Source organism: Melanotaenia boesemani, chromosome 21 (genome assembly GCF_017639745.1).
Source record: "Melanotaenia boesemani isolate fMelBoe1 chromosome 21, fMelBoe1.pri, whole genome shotgun sequence".
Taxonomy (NCBI): Eukaryota; Metazoa; Chordata; class Actinopteri; order Atheriniformes; family Melanotaeniidae; genus Melanotaenia; species Melanotaenia boesemani.
In genome coordinates this window covers 17,734,456-17,749,964 of record NC_055702.1, presented here as the reverse complement: position 1 = coordinate 17,749,964, position 15,509 = coordinate 17,734,456, and the positions used below count along the sequence as shown (strand labels likewise).

At 42.0% G+C, this 15,509-nt stretch overlaps 1 protein-coding gene across 6 annotated transcripts in view; it reads left to right on the top strand.

The window, feature by feature from the left end:
* The window catches only part of LOC121632723 (SH3 and multiple ankyrin repeat domains protein 3-like), a 42,443-nt gene extending 29,851 nt beyond the window's left edge, over positions 1–12,592 (top strand). For 4 of the 6 annotated variants that reach the window (XM_041974425.1, XM_041974423.1, XM_041974424.1 and 1 more), the window contains 12 exons: positions 2,284–2,366; positions 2,538–2,662; positions 3,718–3,853; positions 4,029–4,109; positions 4,528–4,536; positions 4,726–4,752; positions 4,849–4,905; positions 5,064–5,185; positions 5,705–5,831; positions 5,912–9,116; positions 9,439–10,335; positions 10,633–12,592. In XM_041974425.1, coding sequence (XP_041830359.1) covers positions 2,284–2,366; positions 2,538–2,662; positions 3,718–3,853; positions 4,029–4,109; positions 4,528–4,536; positions 4,726–4,752; positions 4,849–4,905; positions 5,064–5,185; positions 5,705–5,831; positions 5,912–9,116; positions 9,439–10,335; positions 10,633–10,684 — 4,921 coding nt within the window. In that variant the 3' untranslated portion in view covers positions 10,685–12,592. Of the gene's footprint in view, positions 1–2,283; positions 2,367–2,537; positions 2,663–3,717; positions 3,854–4,028; positions 4,110–4,527; positions 4,537–4,725; positions 4,753–4,848; positions 4,906–5,063; positions 5,186–5,704; positions 5,832–5,911; positions 9,117–9,438; positions 10,455–10,632 lie in introns of all 6 variants that reach the window. The other 2 variants (XR_006008958.1, XM_041974426.1) reach the window with 2 other exon arrangements.
* The last annotated feature ends 2,917 nt before the right edge of the window (positions 12,593–15,509 follow it).

Sequence of the window (15,509 nt, the reverse complement as noted above, 5' to 3'; positions counted from 1 at the left end):
GGTTAAAAAAGCTGCCTTTTTTTCTCAGTGATTGTGAATAGAAGAGAGGATGACTCAGGAGGGTGCACAATAATTCCTGTCTCTAGAACAGCTTCATTGCAGCCAGTTCAGCTAGAGCACATCCTACTAACAAACTGTGATTAACCAGGAACGTTTGTGCTTTTTATGGTGCTGCTTGGCTGGGCCATTTTGGTCACTGTAGTGATGCACAAGTGAAATGACTTTAAATATGTAAAGGAAATCAGGTGTTTTACCATAAGCCAGCAGTACAGCTTAAAAGTACCTTGAGGACCAGCAGAGGCCACATTTACCCCCTTGTATAAGTGGATAGATGAAGAGCCCGGTAGATCTGTCCACCCACTCTGTTACTTTGATCCTCAGAGAGGGAAAGCATGATGGAGGACAGGGTGAGAGAAAAAGGAATGAGGTGTGAGGAGCAGATGGCTGGAAGGCGGCTAAGCGTTGGCGAAACAGTAACATTGATGGAGAACACACAAGGGATGGACCTCAGTCGGGGAAACTAGTGATCGTCTGTTCAGTGATAAAGTTACGGCTTGATGTCAAAGTCTGGATCTTAAGGCCCGCAAGCCAGTGCTCATGACACTGTTTTGCCTCTTTGATTCAACAGCCATACTTTGTTTATTATATTCACTTCCAGATTAGACAGGCAAGAACTTGCAGTGTTTGTGCTGTAAGAGAGTGTGTGGTCTGTTGTATTATTCTGTTATTGTTATTTTGATACCGTTAGGTGTTTCAGAAGTGGTTGCACAATTTGGAGTTGGAGTAATGGGGCCTATTGCCAGAAATGTGAAAAAAAAATGTCTGTTGCCTAAAGCCTAAAACTCAATCAAATGCTAGCATTTAAAATGTTGCATTATATCATTTTCCCTAGCAGTTATATTTCCTACTCCCTGGCTGCAGACCTCATTGCTGGGAAATCCAATCAAAAAGTTGTGTTCAGGTTTAGGTTACAGTTAATGTTGTATTCAGTACGACTACTTTGGCTTTGGGCCTCATGACTTAAGCTAAGAAGGCAGAATTTGTGCGTAGCTCTGCAGTCGGTAGTGCATGACAAATTTAATTCAGGGCCAAAAGAAATCTCAGTTACATTCACTGCTTCTCTTGAAGTTTAAATATAAAGAGGGTTGAAAATAAAACTTTTTTTTCTTGTGGAAATTCTCTACTTGAGTGTATCCAGAGCAGTTTCATTACACTGTCAAACTATCACTACAAACAAAGAGAAATTCTTCTATTTGGATGCTCATTCTGTTCACTTACGGTTAAGCATTTTTGTGAAATCATGTGATTCGATTTCATTTGGCACATCAGTCTAAGTTAGGATGAAGAGCACAACTAACACAGAATGGAGCTTCCTATAGCAGAAATATCTGAAATTCTTAAATCATACAGCTCTGCTCAAGCCCCAGGCTGACTAATGGAGGCAGGGTGGATTGACATTGTTAGAAAGTCAAGTCCTGCAGTGGGTCATAAGATGAGGCTTTCTGTGGCAGAGTGGAGCCCATTTAACTGGTCCTATATTAGAGAAAAGGGGTTGTAAAGCAGCCTGGCCAAAAGTCCCAGACATGGTAATAGAATAATGCTGGAGCTCAGTGAGCAACTACTCCAACCAACTCACAATAAGATTGCGTCACCAACGTCTTTAAGTGCTGTTTCGGTTCGCTCAGACTGTAGACTTTCAGCAAGAGGAGCTGTTTGTGTGGGGAGATTAGAGGCATATTTGACTTATTCTTTTACATAATTTGAAGTGTCATGAATGTCTGGTAGTGATGCGCAGGAGTTGGTGAAGCAGTATCCCTGCAAAAGCTGCCAGAGGCAGTGAAAGCTAATGCAGCAATTTAGGTGCATTTGTAAGTTTCCATTATGAGTGTACTGTATGTGCACATTTTTCTAATGTCCTGTTCCTCCTGGTCCAGTGCTTTTCTGCTCCAGCTGGATTAGTCTTTAGTGTGGAATGTCATCTCATACACAATTCTTCCCATAATGACATTAACTGTACCCCAGCCATCAACCCGTTTGTGCACCACCGCCTTTTCAATGGTATTCTCAAGCCAACCTATCTTTTGCTGCAGTGTGATTTCATAATGTGATGCAGTATAGCTGTTTTCCACATTGAGAAAGTGCGTTATTTGCATGTCAATAAGACGTGTTTTGTTCCATTAAAAGTCATAAAGCTCTCTTCTTCTCCAATTCTGTCTTTTTTTACCCAATCTCTCTTCATCCCCATTTCCCCTTCTCTTCTGATCCCTCTTTACTCTCTTCAAGTGACTACATTATTAAGGAGAAGACAGTGCTCCTACAGAAGAAAGACAATGAAGGCTTTGGCTTTGTGCTTAGGGGAGCCAAAGGTGAACCTCTTATCTAAAAGTCAATGCATCCTTTCTCTATCACCAAACATTTTTCAGTCCTATGTGCTCTTTTTCTACTATTCTAATGTCTCTATTTATACACCATTACGAAATGCATGCTGTAATTATGTGGGTCTACTCATGGTCATCACTTTTATCTCATGCCTGCAGCTCAGACTCCCATAGAGGAGTTCACTCCAACGCCAGCATTCCCTGCGCTGCAGTACTTAGAGTCTGTTGATGAGGGGGGTGTGGCGTGGAGAGCGGGTTTGAGGATGGGGGATTTCCTCATTGAGGTACGGTGCATTTTGTACCAACACTTAGTAATTTTCTAAGTGCTGGTGTCTAAGTTGTCTAAGTAGTTGTCAAAGTAATGATGTCTAAAGAGTTTCACTTACAAAATTTATGCAGAATCCACATTTAAAAAAGAGTAAGAAATATTACCACCACTGATGCAGCTTACATTTCTGGGTCCATTTTTTTCCCAAAATAATATGCATACATTTATCCACTGAACCCACTTACCCAGTGAGTCATTAGAAAAATGGAAACTTATCCAAGCTAATACTGGGTGAAAGGTGGGGTACAGCAGTCCATGACAGAGCTAACACAAAGAGACGGACAACCATGCTTGCTCACACTCATATCCAATTTATAATCACCAATTAACCTAAGATGCATGACTAACTGTAGTCAGAGCAGTAGGAGAAAACCCACTCGGGCAAAAGAAAAAGGAAACAGACAAACTTTAAACAGAAAGGCCACAGACCAGCAGAAGACTTGAACCCCTTTTCACATTTAGACAACAAGACATAATGGAATGATATTACTTTTTTTTTTTAATTAAAGCTAATTAAAATCTACTGAAAAAACACAAGAAGTGTTGGTATGTCCTACAAGACTGTCAATAGTTGTTTTAGAATATAAACAAAATAGCAACATGCAAGATGAAGCAAACTCAGTAAATTCATTTATTAATGTTACTAATGTATATAGAGTGTGAGTATGTTGTTTCTACGTATAAATGTTGTAGTGTAAAGGTTTTGAGGGACTACTGTAACTCTTGCTACTCATCAACAAAGCAACAGTAGTTCAGGCATCAACACTCTGGCCATTTTGCACCTTTAAAAATTCTTGAATGCTGCCTTGAAAAGTCACTTGTAAAAATGGCAATTGTCAAACCTCTATTAAAGCTGACACATACTTCTAATTGGTATGCTACTAATATGAGTCACTTATGAGGCTGCTTGAGCTTTTTTATAAGCGATTTACTTCAGTTGCTGTCTGAAATGTATTTTTCTCTTTTTTTAATGCAACACATCAGATAATTTTCTATCTTTGTGACCATCAGGTGAACAACCAGAATGTTGTGAAGGTTGGTCATCGACAGGTGGTAAACATGATCAGACAGGGGGGCAACAGCCTTATGGTGAAAGTTGTGATGGTTGCTAGAAACCCTGAACTAGAGGATACTGCACGGAAAAGAGGTACGAGTCACATTTTCCTAGTAATTTCCATCCTGTGTTTTTGGAGTAATGATGAAGTTGATTGTATGTTTACTTCACCCTGAAAGCCTGTTGAAATGTGGTTTTCATTGATGACTGCAAGTGTATACAAAAATCCTAAACATCAAATCTGCATTTGGCCCACTTTCCTTGGTAGCCCCACAGCAGACGAAAAGACTGACGCCTCCTGCTATTGCCCTGCGCTCTAAGTCAATGACATCAGAGCTGGAGGACATGGGTAAGACAGCAGAGGGGACAAAAAAATTAGTTTTCCCTTTTTATTTTTTGGTGGTGTTAGGGGTTGGAGTGGGTGTCTCACAATAAATGTACTTTTTTCTAATAGGGTTAGCAGCTTTCTTGCATGAGGATGACATATTAAAATGCAACATTAAATATCAACTGAGTTGATGCAGAAAGCCAAGAAAATTATCCAGTCAGGTGCAATAGCTTTCTTTTTTATAAGAAAAGTTGGCAGGAAGTATTTTAATTCATTTACACCTTTGATGTTACCCGTGAAGAAGAAAGGTGACAATTAAAGAGTGAGGTTAAGAGATATAAAAGTCATTTAATGTTGTGAAATAAGACTCGTCTAATTTCAGTATTCATAAAGATCTCTATCTCTTTATTTTCTTCTGAACCAAATGTGCTGCATACAGTGGACAAAGGTGGGAGATTGGATTTGTGTATTCTCATGATCATTTCTGTCCTCATCACTATCCCTCTCATCACACCAGCATTCACACCATCACATGTGTCTAAGTATGTACTTCACCCTTTTATTTGCTTTGTTCACATTACTATATAGCAGTTCTAGTCACAACTAATTTATGTTTTCCAAATTACATATGCAACAGCTGCCTCTCCATGGAAAAAGAAAGCAGGTGAATTTCAGGTTTTATCATTATCCCCATCAGCTTCTGAGCTTTAATTAAGAGTCAGCCTGTTTGATGCTCTTTTTTTCCTTCCTCCTTCTACAGAGTATGAGTCCTCTCAGGGTCCTGATAAGAAGAGGACAGTCTATCAGATGGCGTTAAGTAAGAAATCATTCCCACTGCTCTTGTCATTATGTTAGAGGGTGTTAAGGGGTTAAGAGGGGGCTCACTGAAATCCTCCTTTGATGTTTCTTTTGCATACTTTCTTCCACTTTCTCTCTGCTGTTCCTATGCCCTGTTTCATTCTCTGCCTTTTCTAGATAAACTAGATGAAATATTGGCTGCTGCCCAGCACACTATTACATCAGACAACCAGGGCCAGAGAGGTCATGGAGGCAAGAGGGACCGGAGCAAGAGTATTGTTCCCAACATCTCCAATGAGGTACTATTGAGAACAAACAGGGTATCCTCTTGGATCATTTCTCATAATATCTGCATTATCTACAAAATACTATCATATCCTGAAAAGCCATGGATTACTTTCCATGTATTGCAATACAGATTTAAGATAAACAGCTCCCCACCCCCTCTTCCATCTCCACTGCTTTAGAATCTAGCATGTATTTAGTCATGGAAGTGACTAATGCTGGCAAAAATTATGCCTATCTGTAAGGCAACTTGGTGTTTAGCTTTTTTTTTTTTTTAGCTCTATGTGTTCTCCTGCCCTCACTGCACTTTACAGAAAATGATTGACAATGGTCCACCCACACAACAGCATTTATTCAAGTGTGAGTCAGGTTGCGTCCATTCATTTATTCTTTGCTGCCTGATACACTTGCACAGTTTTCTGCACTGTAATGTGCACCATCTTCTCAGTATCAGATTAACAGCCCATATTTGTTTATATCAAAATAAATGTTTGGTTGTTGTTTGTCCCCTTTGTGTTTGAACATCTCTAAAGCAACCTTATGAGCAGAAGTCATCACTGAGCATGGTACAGACTGGACCTGGTTTTGGCTACAACCAAGCACATTTCCAACCAGGACATGGGCCTCAACATGCAGTGATGATGCGTCAAAAATCTATGGGTATCAGAGTTTTTTAGACTTAAAATAACACAAGTTTCTTATTTTTCAGTGTTTTTAACTGCTTGTGTTTTTGTGCTCAGGCGTAACAGAGGAGGAGCGACAAAACCTCCATCCACCTGCAATGAAGTTGGCTCGCAGCTTATCAGTGCCAGGACCTGAAGACATCCCTCCACCCCCTAACACATCTGCCCCAGAGCCACCTTTATCTGCAGGGCCTCATCCTGGTAGAGGGCCTGCTATGCCAATCCCCCCTGTATCGCAAGCCCACTACCAGCTCCACTCTCAACAAGGACATCCTGCTCAAGCTGGCTGGGAGAGAGGAGGGCCTGGTGGGATGAACCAGCCGGTCATGGTGCCCACCCTGCGCAGGCAATCGGAAGGACTGTGTATCAGAGAACAAGATGTACCTCGGAGGGGTGGTGGAAAGATGGGAGGCTTGAGGAGAGGCTACAGCAGTGCCACACCCCCAACAAGTGCTAAACCCAAGCCCCAACAGGCACAGCAACATCCTCCACATGCGTCCAACCGAGAGCAGGGTGGAGGAGTTGGTGGAGGAGTTGGCAGGGGAGTGGCAAGAAGGGGTGGCCGGGGAGCTTTGATGAAGCAGTCAAAAGTGGAAGATGGACTGAGACAACATCGAGGAAAAGGAGGTGCATCCAAAGAAAAAAGTTCCATTCCCATCCCCACTATCATTGTCAAAGCGCCCTCCACCAGCAGCAGCGGTCGAAGCAGCCAGGGCAGCAGCATGGAGGCCGAGCCCTCTCCAGATGTGGAGGACCTAACCTCTGCAGACGCAGCCTCCGAAATTCCCGATACAAGCTTACCATCACCCCTCACACCCTTGCAACCCCAGCCCCCAGTACCCACTTCCTTGCCATCATCAACTGTTGCACCTTCTGTTTCCTCACAGCAAAACATGGAAAACTTGGACTACACCTCAACAGTTGGTACAACATTTGGAGGAGGAGGCGCACGCAGGGAAAGAGAACGTTTCAGAGATATGAGAAGAAAGAGTGCTTCTTTTTTCCTCTCATCTGAGGAGGACATCCAAGGGGAGGCAGGAGGTGGAGTAGGAGAGGGGGGAGGAGCATTAGGGGCACGAATTCAGCCTTTACAGGGCTCACAAATGGAAGTGCCCACCCCTCGACTTCGGCCCTCCAAGTCTATAGATGAGGGCATGTTTTCTGGAGACAACTATGTGAACTATTCCAGCAGCATGCCCCCAGCCTTTGGTTTACCTGAGTACTCTTCCCCCATCCTTGGTCAAGATGGCCAACCAAAGTCAGCTCCATCTGTGTATGGTCCACAACCTACGACTACCTTCATTCACCCACTTACAGGAAAAGTTCTGGACCCCTCATCCCCACTTGGCTTGGCCCTGGCTGCAAGAGAGCGAGCCTTGAAGGATGACCGCAGGACTCGTCGGGAGGAGAGACACTTTGGCAGGCAGCTTTCCACAGTCGGAGCCTTTCCGACACCTATTCAGACCCCAACACCTTCGCTTTTTGCAACACCAACACAGTCAACCTACACTTCTCCAGTGTCTCTCCACCTAAGCTCCCCCACTGCCACCACCTCACCTGCGTCTTTGAGCCGTCCGCAGTCACCAAGGATATTGCGTTTGGGAGGAGGAGGAGAAAGAATGGAGAGAGAAAAGGAGGGGGGACCTAGAGAGGGACTTAGAGTTCGCTTTTCTGAGGATAGAACCAGCCAGTTTCCACCCCAGTATTACCCACATAGCGGCAGAGAGAGAGAAAAAGAGCTGTATGACAGCAGATCTGCTCCACCCATTCAGCCTCCTCCCCCTCCGGCTCAACCTGCCCCCCGTAGACCTTCCTATCTACAGATGGAAAACACTCCTAACACCAGCTATATCCCTCAGTACACTGTCCCCACAGCCCCAACGCAGACAAATGACACTATTGGAGATGCAAGAGTTGGGGCGGGTGGAGGCCTAGCACTAATGGTTTTACCTCCACCAGCTCCCTCAATAGACATAGATGAAGAGTTTGTTTTTGCAGATCCCTTACCCCCTCCTCTACAGTTTGCCAATGGTAAGAACGAGAGAGGCCAGGAGTTTTCTCAACATCATCAACACCAGAATCAACACACTATTTTAGCTGCTTCACATCTCCCACCCTCTCTTCCACCTGCCAAGCCACCAAATGCTCCCCAAACATCCACACAGGGTGGTGACTCTGCTGCCTCTAGCCTCACATCTTATGATAGTGAAGTGGCCAACCTCACACAGTCAGCTCTCTCTCCATCTTATCCTTCCCCTCAGATATTTCCCCCTTCCTCCGCCACCACCTCCACCTCAACTGCTGCACTGCCTGCTACGTCACTACACAGACCTCAGCCCATGTCCTATTCTCACCCTTATTACAACAATTCTGACCCCTCAGTAGGTGCACACACTCCAGCCCAGGATAGAGGTACAGCCACCCTCACCACCACCATGACCTACGCTACCACTACCATGACGGCAACTACTGCAGCAACAACCACTACAACCTCCCCAGCATCCTCTGACTACAGTATGATCATAGCTGGACCTAAGACTGGCCTCAGTACAGCAGGGAAAGCTGCTGACCACTCTCATCACACTACAGTTATACCCAAGACTGGAGACTGGCAGGATGCCGTGGTGGATTCTGGAATTGAGGAGCTAGACAGTCATAGCAGCAGTGACCATCATTTAGAAATGCTGGGACTAAGTGGATTACGAGGAGACAGAGGAGGGGTTGGAGGAAATGGGCGAGGAGGAGAGGGAGTGAAAGGTCTTGAACATCCAGATCCTTACTCAGGAGGGCAAACGTTTGAGGTGCACAGCGCCAAACTGACAAACCCTGTGTTTCCAAAGATGACTCATGGTGGCAGAGCCCCGCCTATAGCACTACGCAGGCAGAGCAGCACCAACCCGGCTCCTTTGCAGTTACAAAGACAAAGCAACCCAGAAAATGCTCGTTTAGATGGGACTCTCATAGACGAAAAGAAGCACAAGCAGAATTTATCCAAAATGGAGGACAGCTTTAGCTCCACCTTGACTGCCTGTTTCGAGAGACCAATGGACTCTCGATCAGTGGTCTGGAGTGAAATTGGTGAACATGAGCAAGGTGGAGTCCAGAGAGGGGCAATGATTTTGGAAAGCCGCAGACTCCACTCACCTCTTTCGGGCATGAAAGCCAGCATCATCAATGAGCTAAGTTCCAAGCTGCAACAGATGAGTAGCATGAAGAGCATGGATGACTGGAGCCATGCTCCAAAGTCACCAGCCATGCACAGGTTTGCTTGATTTCATCAGCAAGTGCTTAAAGGTTCACTGTGTAACATTCAGAGTGATCTGTTTGCAATTGCAACATGGCATTTCCAAAGATGTTTATAAGCTCTGGCTCAAGACTAGGCCTTTAACAGTTTTTTGGTTTTTATTTTAGTTTTCAAGTTAGTAGGGGGTGTTCTATTGCATGCATTTTGCACCAGCAGATCTCACTACTAGCTACACCCTGGACCTTTAATTTAAAAATGGCATTTTTGTATATCTGCTTTGTTAAATTAGGTTTTTTAATAATGGTAATGATATAAATTAAAGTTTCATTCTGTCTTTTAGGTATTCAGCAGATTTCACTGATGCATTTCACAGCCCACCCACCGGCCGCTCCACCTCGCCACTACCAACCTCGTCTCCGCAGCATCGTCAGATCCTGACACCCAACCTCTCGGCCACTCCCTCTGTCTCACCTTCTCCTCAAGTCCCAGTTCAGCGCAACTGGACCCGATCCCCTTCTCCACAAATGCCTACCTCCCCGGTACATTCACATCCTCCCCATTCTCCTACTTACTGCCCATACCCAACATCACCTAAGCACAGGTCCAAGTTTCGCAGGCAGACTTTTGATTTTCAGAGCAGTCCCACTAAGGAGATGCGCTCTTCGATCTCTAGGCGCCGGGCTCCCAGTCCTCTCATCTATAACACTGAGCAGTCAAACCCCACCCCTCCCAGACCCTCCTCTCTCCCTATCCTTCCTTCTACACCTGTCTACAACAACCCCTTTGACTTTCCCGGCCCCCTGACTCCTCCATCTCCGGGCCTCCCACTAGGAGACGTCTACCAGGCTTCAACTCCTCCACTGTTCTCCCCATCTGGTGTGCCAAGTCCAAACCCCATGCTTGTCTCACGCTCTCTCTCCCCCACCCATTTTCTCTCAGGGGCCTCTTCCCCATTGCATCTACCACCCAGCCCTTCATGTCTCAACTATCCCCACCTCAACGCTCCTCCACCAGCCAAACCATTCGCAATCAAACCTCTACCCTACTGGACCAAGTACGATGTGGCTGACTGGCTGGCTTATTTAAATCTTGGTGAACACAGAGAGCGTTTTATAGATAATGAGATAGATGGATCTCATCTGCCTTCGCTTACCAAGGACGACTTCTTAGACCTGGGAGTGACACGTGTGGGACATCGAATGAACATCGAGAGGGCGCTCAAGAAACTCACTGACAGGTGAGGGAGGACAAACACAGGCTCTGGAACATGTAGAGGCAACTGGATCAAAGAGTCCAAAAGGAACCGCTGGGATGGGGAACGCAAGTCAAAAGTGTATCATCACTACCTTCATTCAAGTTAGCTCCATCATACCCTTTTCTCATTAGATGTATATAATTTGATAAGTTTTCCAACCATCTCTCCATCTGTTTCTCTTTATTAACCTATGTTTATTAATCCTTTTTTTAGTTTAAACCATTTGTATTTAAGTTCCACCCACTCTTATTCTTTGATTTGGCCTGTGTTTCTCCCTAGGCGACTCTCCTCCCCTTTGCATGTCACTACATCTCCCCGAGACACAGACTGAAAGAGTGAAGGGGGGATTCAAAGATGAAACAAAGGGAGAGACACAAATTGACAGAGATGAACCATAACAGAAGATTTGCAAGAGAAGATCAGTGGACATCAACAGGTTGTGTTTAACTAAGACTAAGCAGTAGATATGTGGAGAAGGTGTTGTCTTGCAAATTTACTATAGATGTTACTGTTGTGAAATTTGTGGAATGGGTATGCAGAAGATAGGAATTTCCTAAGACAAAGCTCTTCAACCAGAAATATACTTCAAAACTTTTGATGGACAGGCATTTAATTAACACACCGTTTTGTGCTGTAAAAGAATAAACACATTTACACTCATATTCTCACACACACTGACAGATGGACTCTCACACCATCTGCTGCTTAGCAGCAATTACAAAACTTGAGTCTGAGTTTTAAAGACAAGTTGAAGCCCAACTAAATGTTATTTATTGTGGCTGAATAAGAAACTCTGGTGAAGACAGAGAAATGAAGGCCACATCATAACATCAGTATTGTAGCTTTAAGCAGATCAGAGTTTAAAATGGCCGTGAGTACTTGAGCCAAAGTCAGGATGAGAATATGAGAGAGGTTTTGTTTGTAAGTGATAGAAAGAACAATAGACAACAATAGTATTCTTTTTATATCTTTGCCATATTCCCCCCAAAGGATGCCCCAAAAAAGCTTTGTATGTTTGTACTCTGCGAGCGCTAAATATATCTTACGTGCTTAACAGGATTCACTATTAGTAGAACCATTTGTTTTGTACTAAGTGCTGATAGCAATCATTCATATCAAACTGGTCAGGGTATTTATAACTGTTGAAATCACATTGTGAATAACAAGGACATAAAATATTAAGAAAATCTTGTTGTGAAATGAACTTTTTTTTCCAGATATTTAAAAGAAAGTTGAGGAAATATTTGAGTGAAATTGAATAGGGGTGGCAAGTCATTTGACACCATCTTTTCTAAGAGTTTACTGATGTTTCTGGTCTACAGCAGGTCAAAGCATGGCTCCATCCTCTTTGATGCCATAAATGTTGACCGCTCTCTCTCTCACATAGCAGGTGCAGTGATCAAAAAGGGCTTTTTACTGCTTCTCTGTCTGCCTGACATCCTCAACCTTCTGCCTCTGTGAGTCAGTGTGTCTGGTTTTGTGCGCGAGTGTTTGTCAGCCTGCTTTGGTAGCCAAATGCTTTTCTCTGACCTACACCATCCTCTCTCTAATGCCTTTTCCAAAACATATTTATACTGCTCACATACATGTTTTATTTTCTCACCAGTTGACAATCTTGACGTTTCACTGTTCCACACATTAACCCATTGAAAGGAATGCTCTGACCCATTTTTAAAGATAAAATTTCTGTGATAAACTTTAAATACAGTATGTGTTACATATAGGTGAACATGCACATCTGAGATTTGTTAACATATATGTGCAGCAATTCCCTTCAGATTCAAATTCAACTGTAGGGCAAAAAACATCATTTATAGCTCTGTACGTAATGAGAACAATGATAAAAGTATAGTACAATAAAGTTATTCTATTAAGTATGTAAACATTTTTAAGAATCTCTGTCTTCCAAATAGTGTGGACAACTTATTTGATGCTTTGTTTTGTTTATGTTTCCTTTTTTGGTTTCCTGTACATGCTTTCTATACTGCTCGCCCTGTGGTGATCCCAGTGAAGCTGATATATTAGTTAATGCTTATTTTTACCATGTTAATGTCAAAGTATGGCTCTATTTTCTCATGTTGAGTTGCTTCAATGCAATCTCATGATGGGCACTACTCTGAGAGGTGCATGCACTGAGCAGTAGTGTAGAAAGCATTACATACTATGAGTAAAGAGTATTTTAGGTCTAGTGAAATGCATAATGAATATGACTACAAACAGAGCATAAGTATGCAGAGATAAAAGGTATATATATATATATATATATACATATATATATATATATATATATATATATATATATATATATATATATATATATATATATATATATACACATTATGTTTTGAATAAAATATATACTGATACTTGATAAAAGTACAACTAAGATGATGAAATAAATACTAAAATAAACTATGGCCCTGTTGTGATTCTCATTTGTTTTGGGATTTCTCTCCTGACTGACTTATTCTCATAATGATCCAGTTTAAGGAGCTTGGTTTAGAATGAGTCATTTGGCAGCGGTTTGTCTCAGCCCTGCAGTGCTTGAACACACCATCGTTTGCAGGTCCGGGGTTGTTTTACAATCAGTCTTGGTGAGTTAATGGGACTAAAGTTTAGAGCTCACGGGTAGAAAGAAGATGAGATGGCTTAATTCAAAGCAAGCGGTGGCTACACTAATGTAGCAGACTGAATTGTATCTGTAAGGCATGGATAACAGTGAAAAACAACTCAGATGAATATGAGACTGTTGCAGGTGTGGTGGCCCAGATAAGGTTCATGGAGACAAATTGCAAGTATAATCTTTTTTTATTTTGTTTTGTTTTGTTTTTTTTTTTTTGTTGTTGTTGTTTTTTTGTTTGTTTTTTTGTTTTTTTGTGCCAGTGGTCCATGTCATCCATCTTTTCTGTAAGTCCAGATGGCTTCAGCTTATTATAAGCAAATTTACAGACATCTGGAATTATTTTTTCTCTGTGAGGATGATGGCAAGCTGTGATTTTTCTTCTCAGATTAAAGAAACAGTATCATAAAAAATTGTTATAACACACTATCCTTTTTAGCTTATTCTAAATGTTATATGACTTTCTTTGAATTCAGTTTTCAATAGGGATGATATTATTGATTAAAAATAATAGTCCATATGACAAACACAAGGTGTCGTGCCCCATATTCCGTTTAAATAGATTCAGTGATAATTGGAAAATATTTAAAAAATCATGGCAAGGGCAAGCACTTAAGTGCTAAAGGTGTTGCATTAATAATATTAGTGTCAAGTTGCTGTTGCTCAAAGATCTCTAGCAGGGGCTTAGTTGGGGTGAAGTCACCCAATTAATGTCACCTGTTTATCCAATACACAATTTCAAAGGTTTTGGAGTAGTCGGCAGTATGCGCCAATCACTGAGTTGATGCAGGTTAAATGTAAAAAGATAACAAAACCTCATAATGCTTTCTGATATTAGTTTATGTTTTTCATATTTTATTATGTGTTCTGCATCTCTTGCTGTCTACATGACTGTTTCCATTAATGCATCCTAAGCCGGCTCAAAAGTAAATGGTCAATGCTACGTGGGAAATCAACCACTTATGAGTGACAGTTACAAAATCACGCCTACGCCCCAAGATTCTCCATATTTATTTCCACATAATACAGCTTCTTATATATCAATAAGCAAATAGTTTTTAATCTCATAATATTGCTACTTTCATTTGCCACATAACTTGAATAAAGGCCTTTTTGACTGAGATCCTGAGACTATAGCAAAACAAACAGGAGGGGCATCGTTTCAGAAAGCCAGTGTCAGTCTTAAAATATTAAAATGTAATTTTCCATTGCTGTAAGCGCTACAAGTGCAATTCCACTAGAAATGAGGTGGCTACAGAAATATCAGACACCTGTTTCTAAAGCAGGAAACATAAATCATCTGCTTGAGCAGCACCATGTGAAAAAATTAATGCTATTGGATTTTGGATAAAATAACCCTCTAATTTCTTCTAGTCATCTAGAAGACAAGTTATCCAGCTTTAAAAATTGAATGTCTTGTTTCCTTCATCAGTGCAAGTACTGGTAAAGTGGCATTCATAATATTTCCTGTTTGAAAAAGGGTAAATTGGATGCACTTTGCAAAAGAAAGCTTTAGCAGCTGCTAAGTAAAATTTCTGACTCTATGAAAAAAATCTTCATAGAGATAACTGTTGCATCAGTTATGCTGCTTTTGAAGACATTTGTTAACACCACAAGTTTTTCTTCTTTTTTTCTCTTTTTCCTTCTTTTGCAGTCCTTAATTTAAAAAACAACAAATATTGGGTTATTTCATGAGCTTTTATTATTAGGTGCTGCTAGTTCACATTATAAGTGGGAAGGTGAAGACAGCACTCACAGCACTTGGCCTACTTCATAGCAGATATCCTGTATTTGCATCATGTGTTTTGGGGTTTTTTGTTTTGTTTTTTTGTGTGTGTGTGTGTGTGTTTGCTTTTTAAATCCATTCCATCACACAAACAACCATGCAACACTCACACACAGGGACATTTTAAAGCCACCAATTAACCTAAGCTGCATATTTTTGGACTGTGGAGGGAAGCTGGACTTCCTGGAGAGATCCCACGCATGCACAAGGAGAACATACAAACTCCACAAAGAAAGCTTCCAGCTGAGATTTGACCAGGAGCCTTTGCTGCCACACATGCAGATCAACCCTGTTTTTCTCTCAGTCAGATTTATAATTTTGTCTTTCTGAAACAACTCACCTCCCACCAGATTTCAGAGGAAGACCTGAGCAGAGATCATTTCCATAATGTGGTTCCGACACAACAATTTGAGCCTGTCACAAGCTGTGTACCTTGCAGAAAAACACTTAAGAACATATCATAGTTTGGCTTAAATAGACCCTTTCACCATCCTGATCACATCTTAGAAAGGGAAGGAAGATGATGAGCTTATTGGAAATGCAAAGAAATGTATTGTTTCTCTTTCTTTTTTGTGACATTGTTTCAATGAGCTTGTGCAATGTCCTAAGATTTATTTCCATTCAACATTCCATTAATTTTTCACCTAGATCGTCACCTTGATCATTGACGAGGCCGACCACTGAGCAAAGCCTCCTCCAGCACATCCCAAAGGTTCTCAATGTGGTTCAGGTCTGGACTCTGTGGTGGCT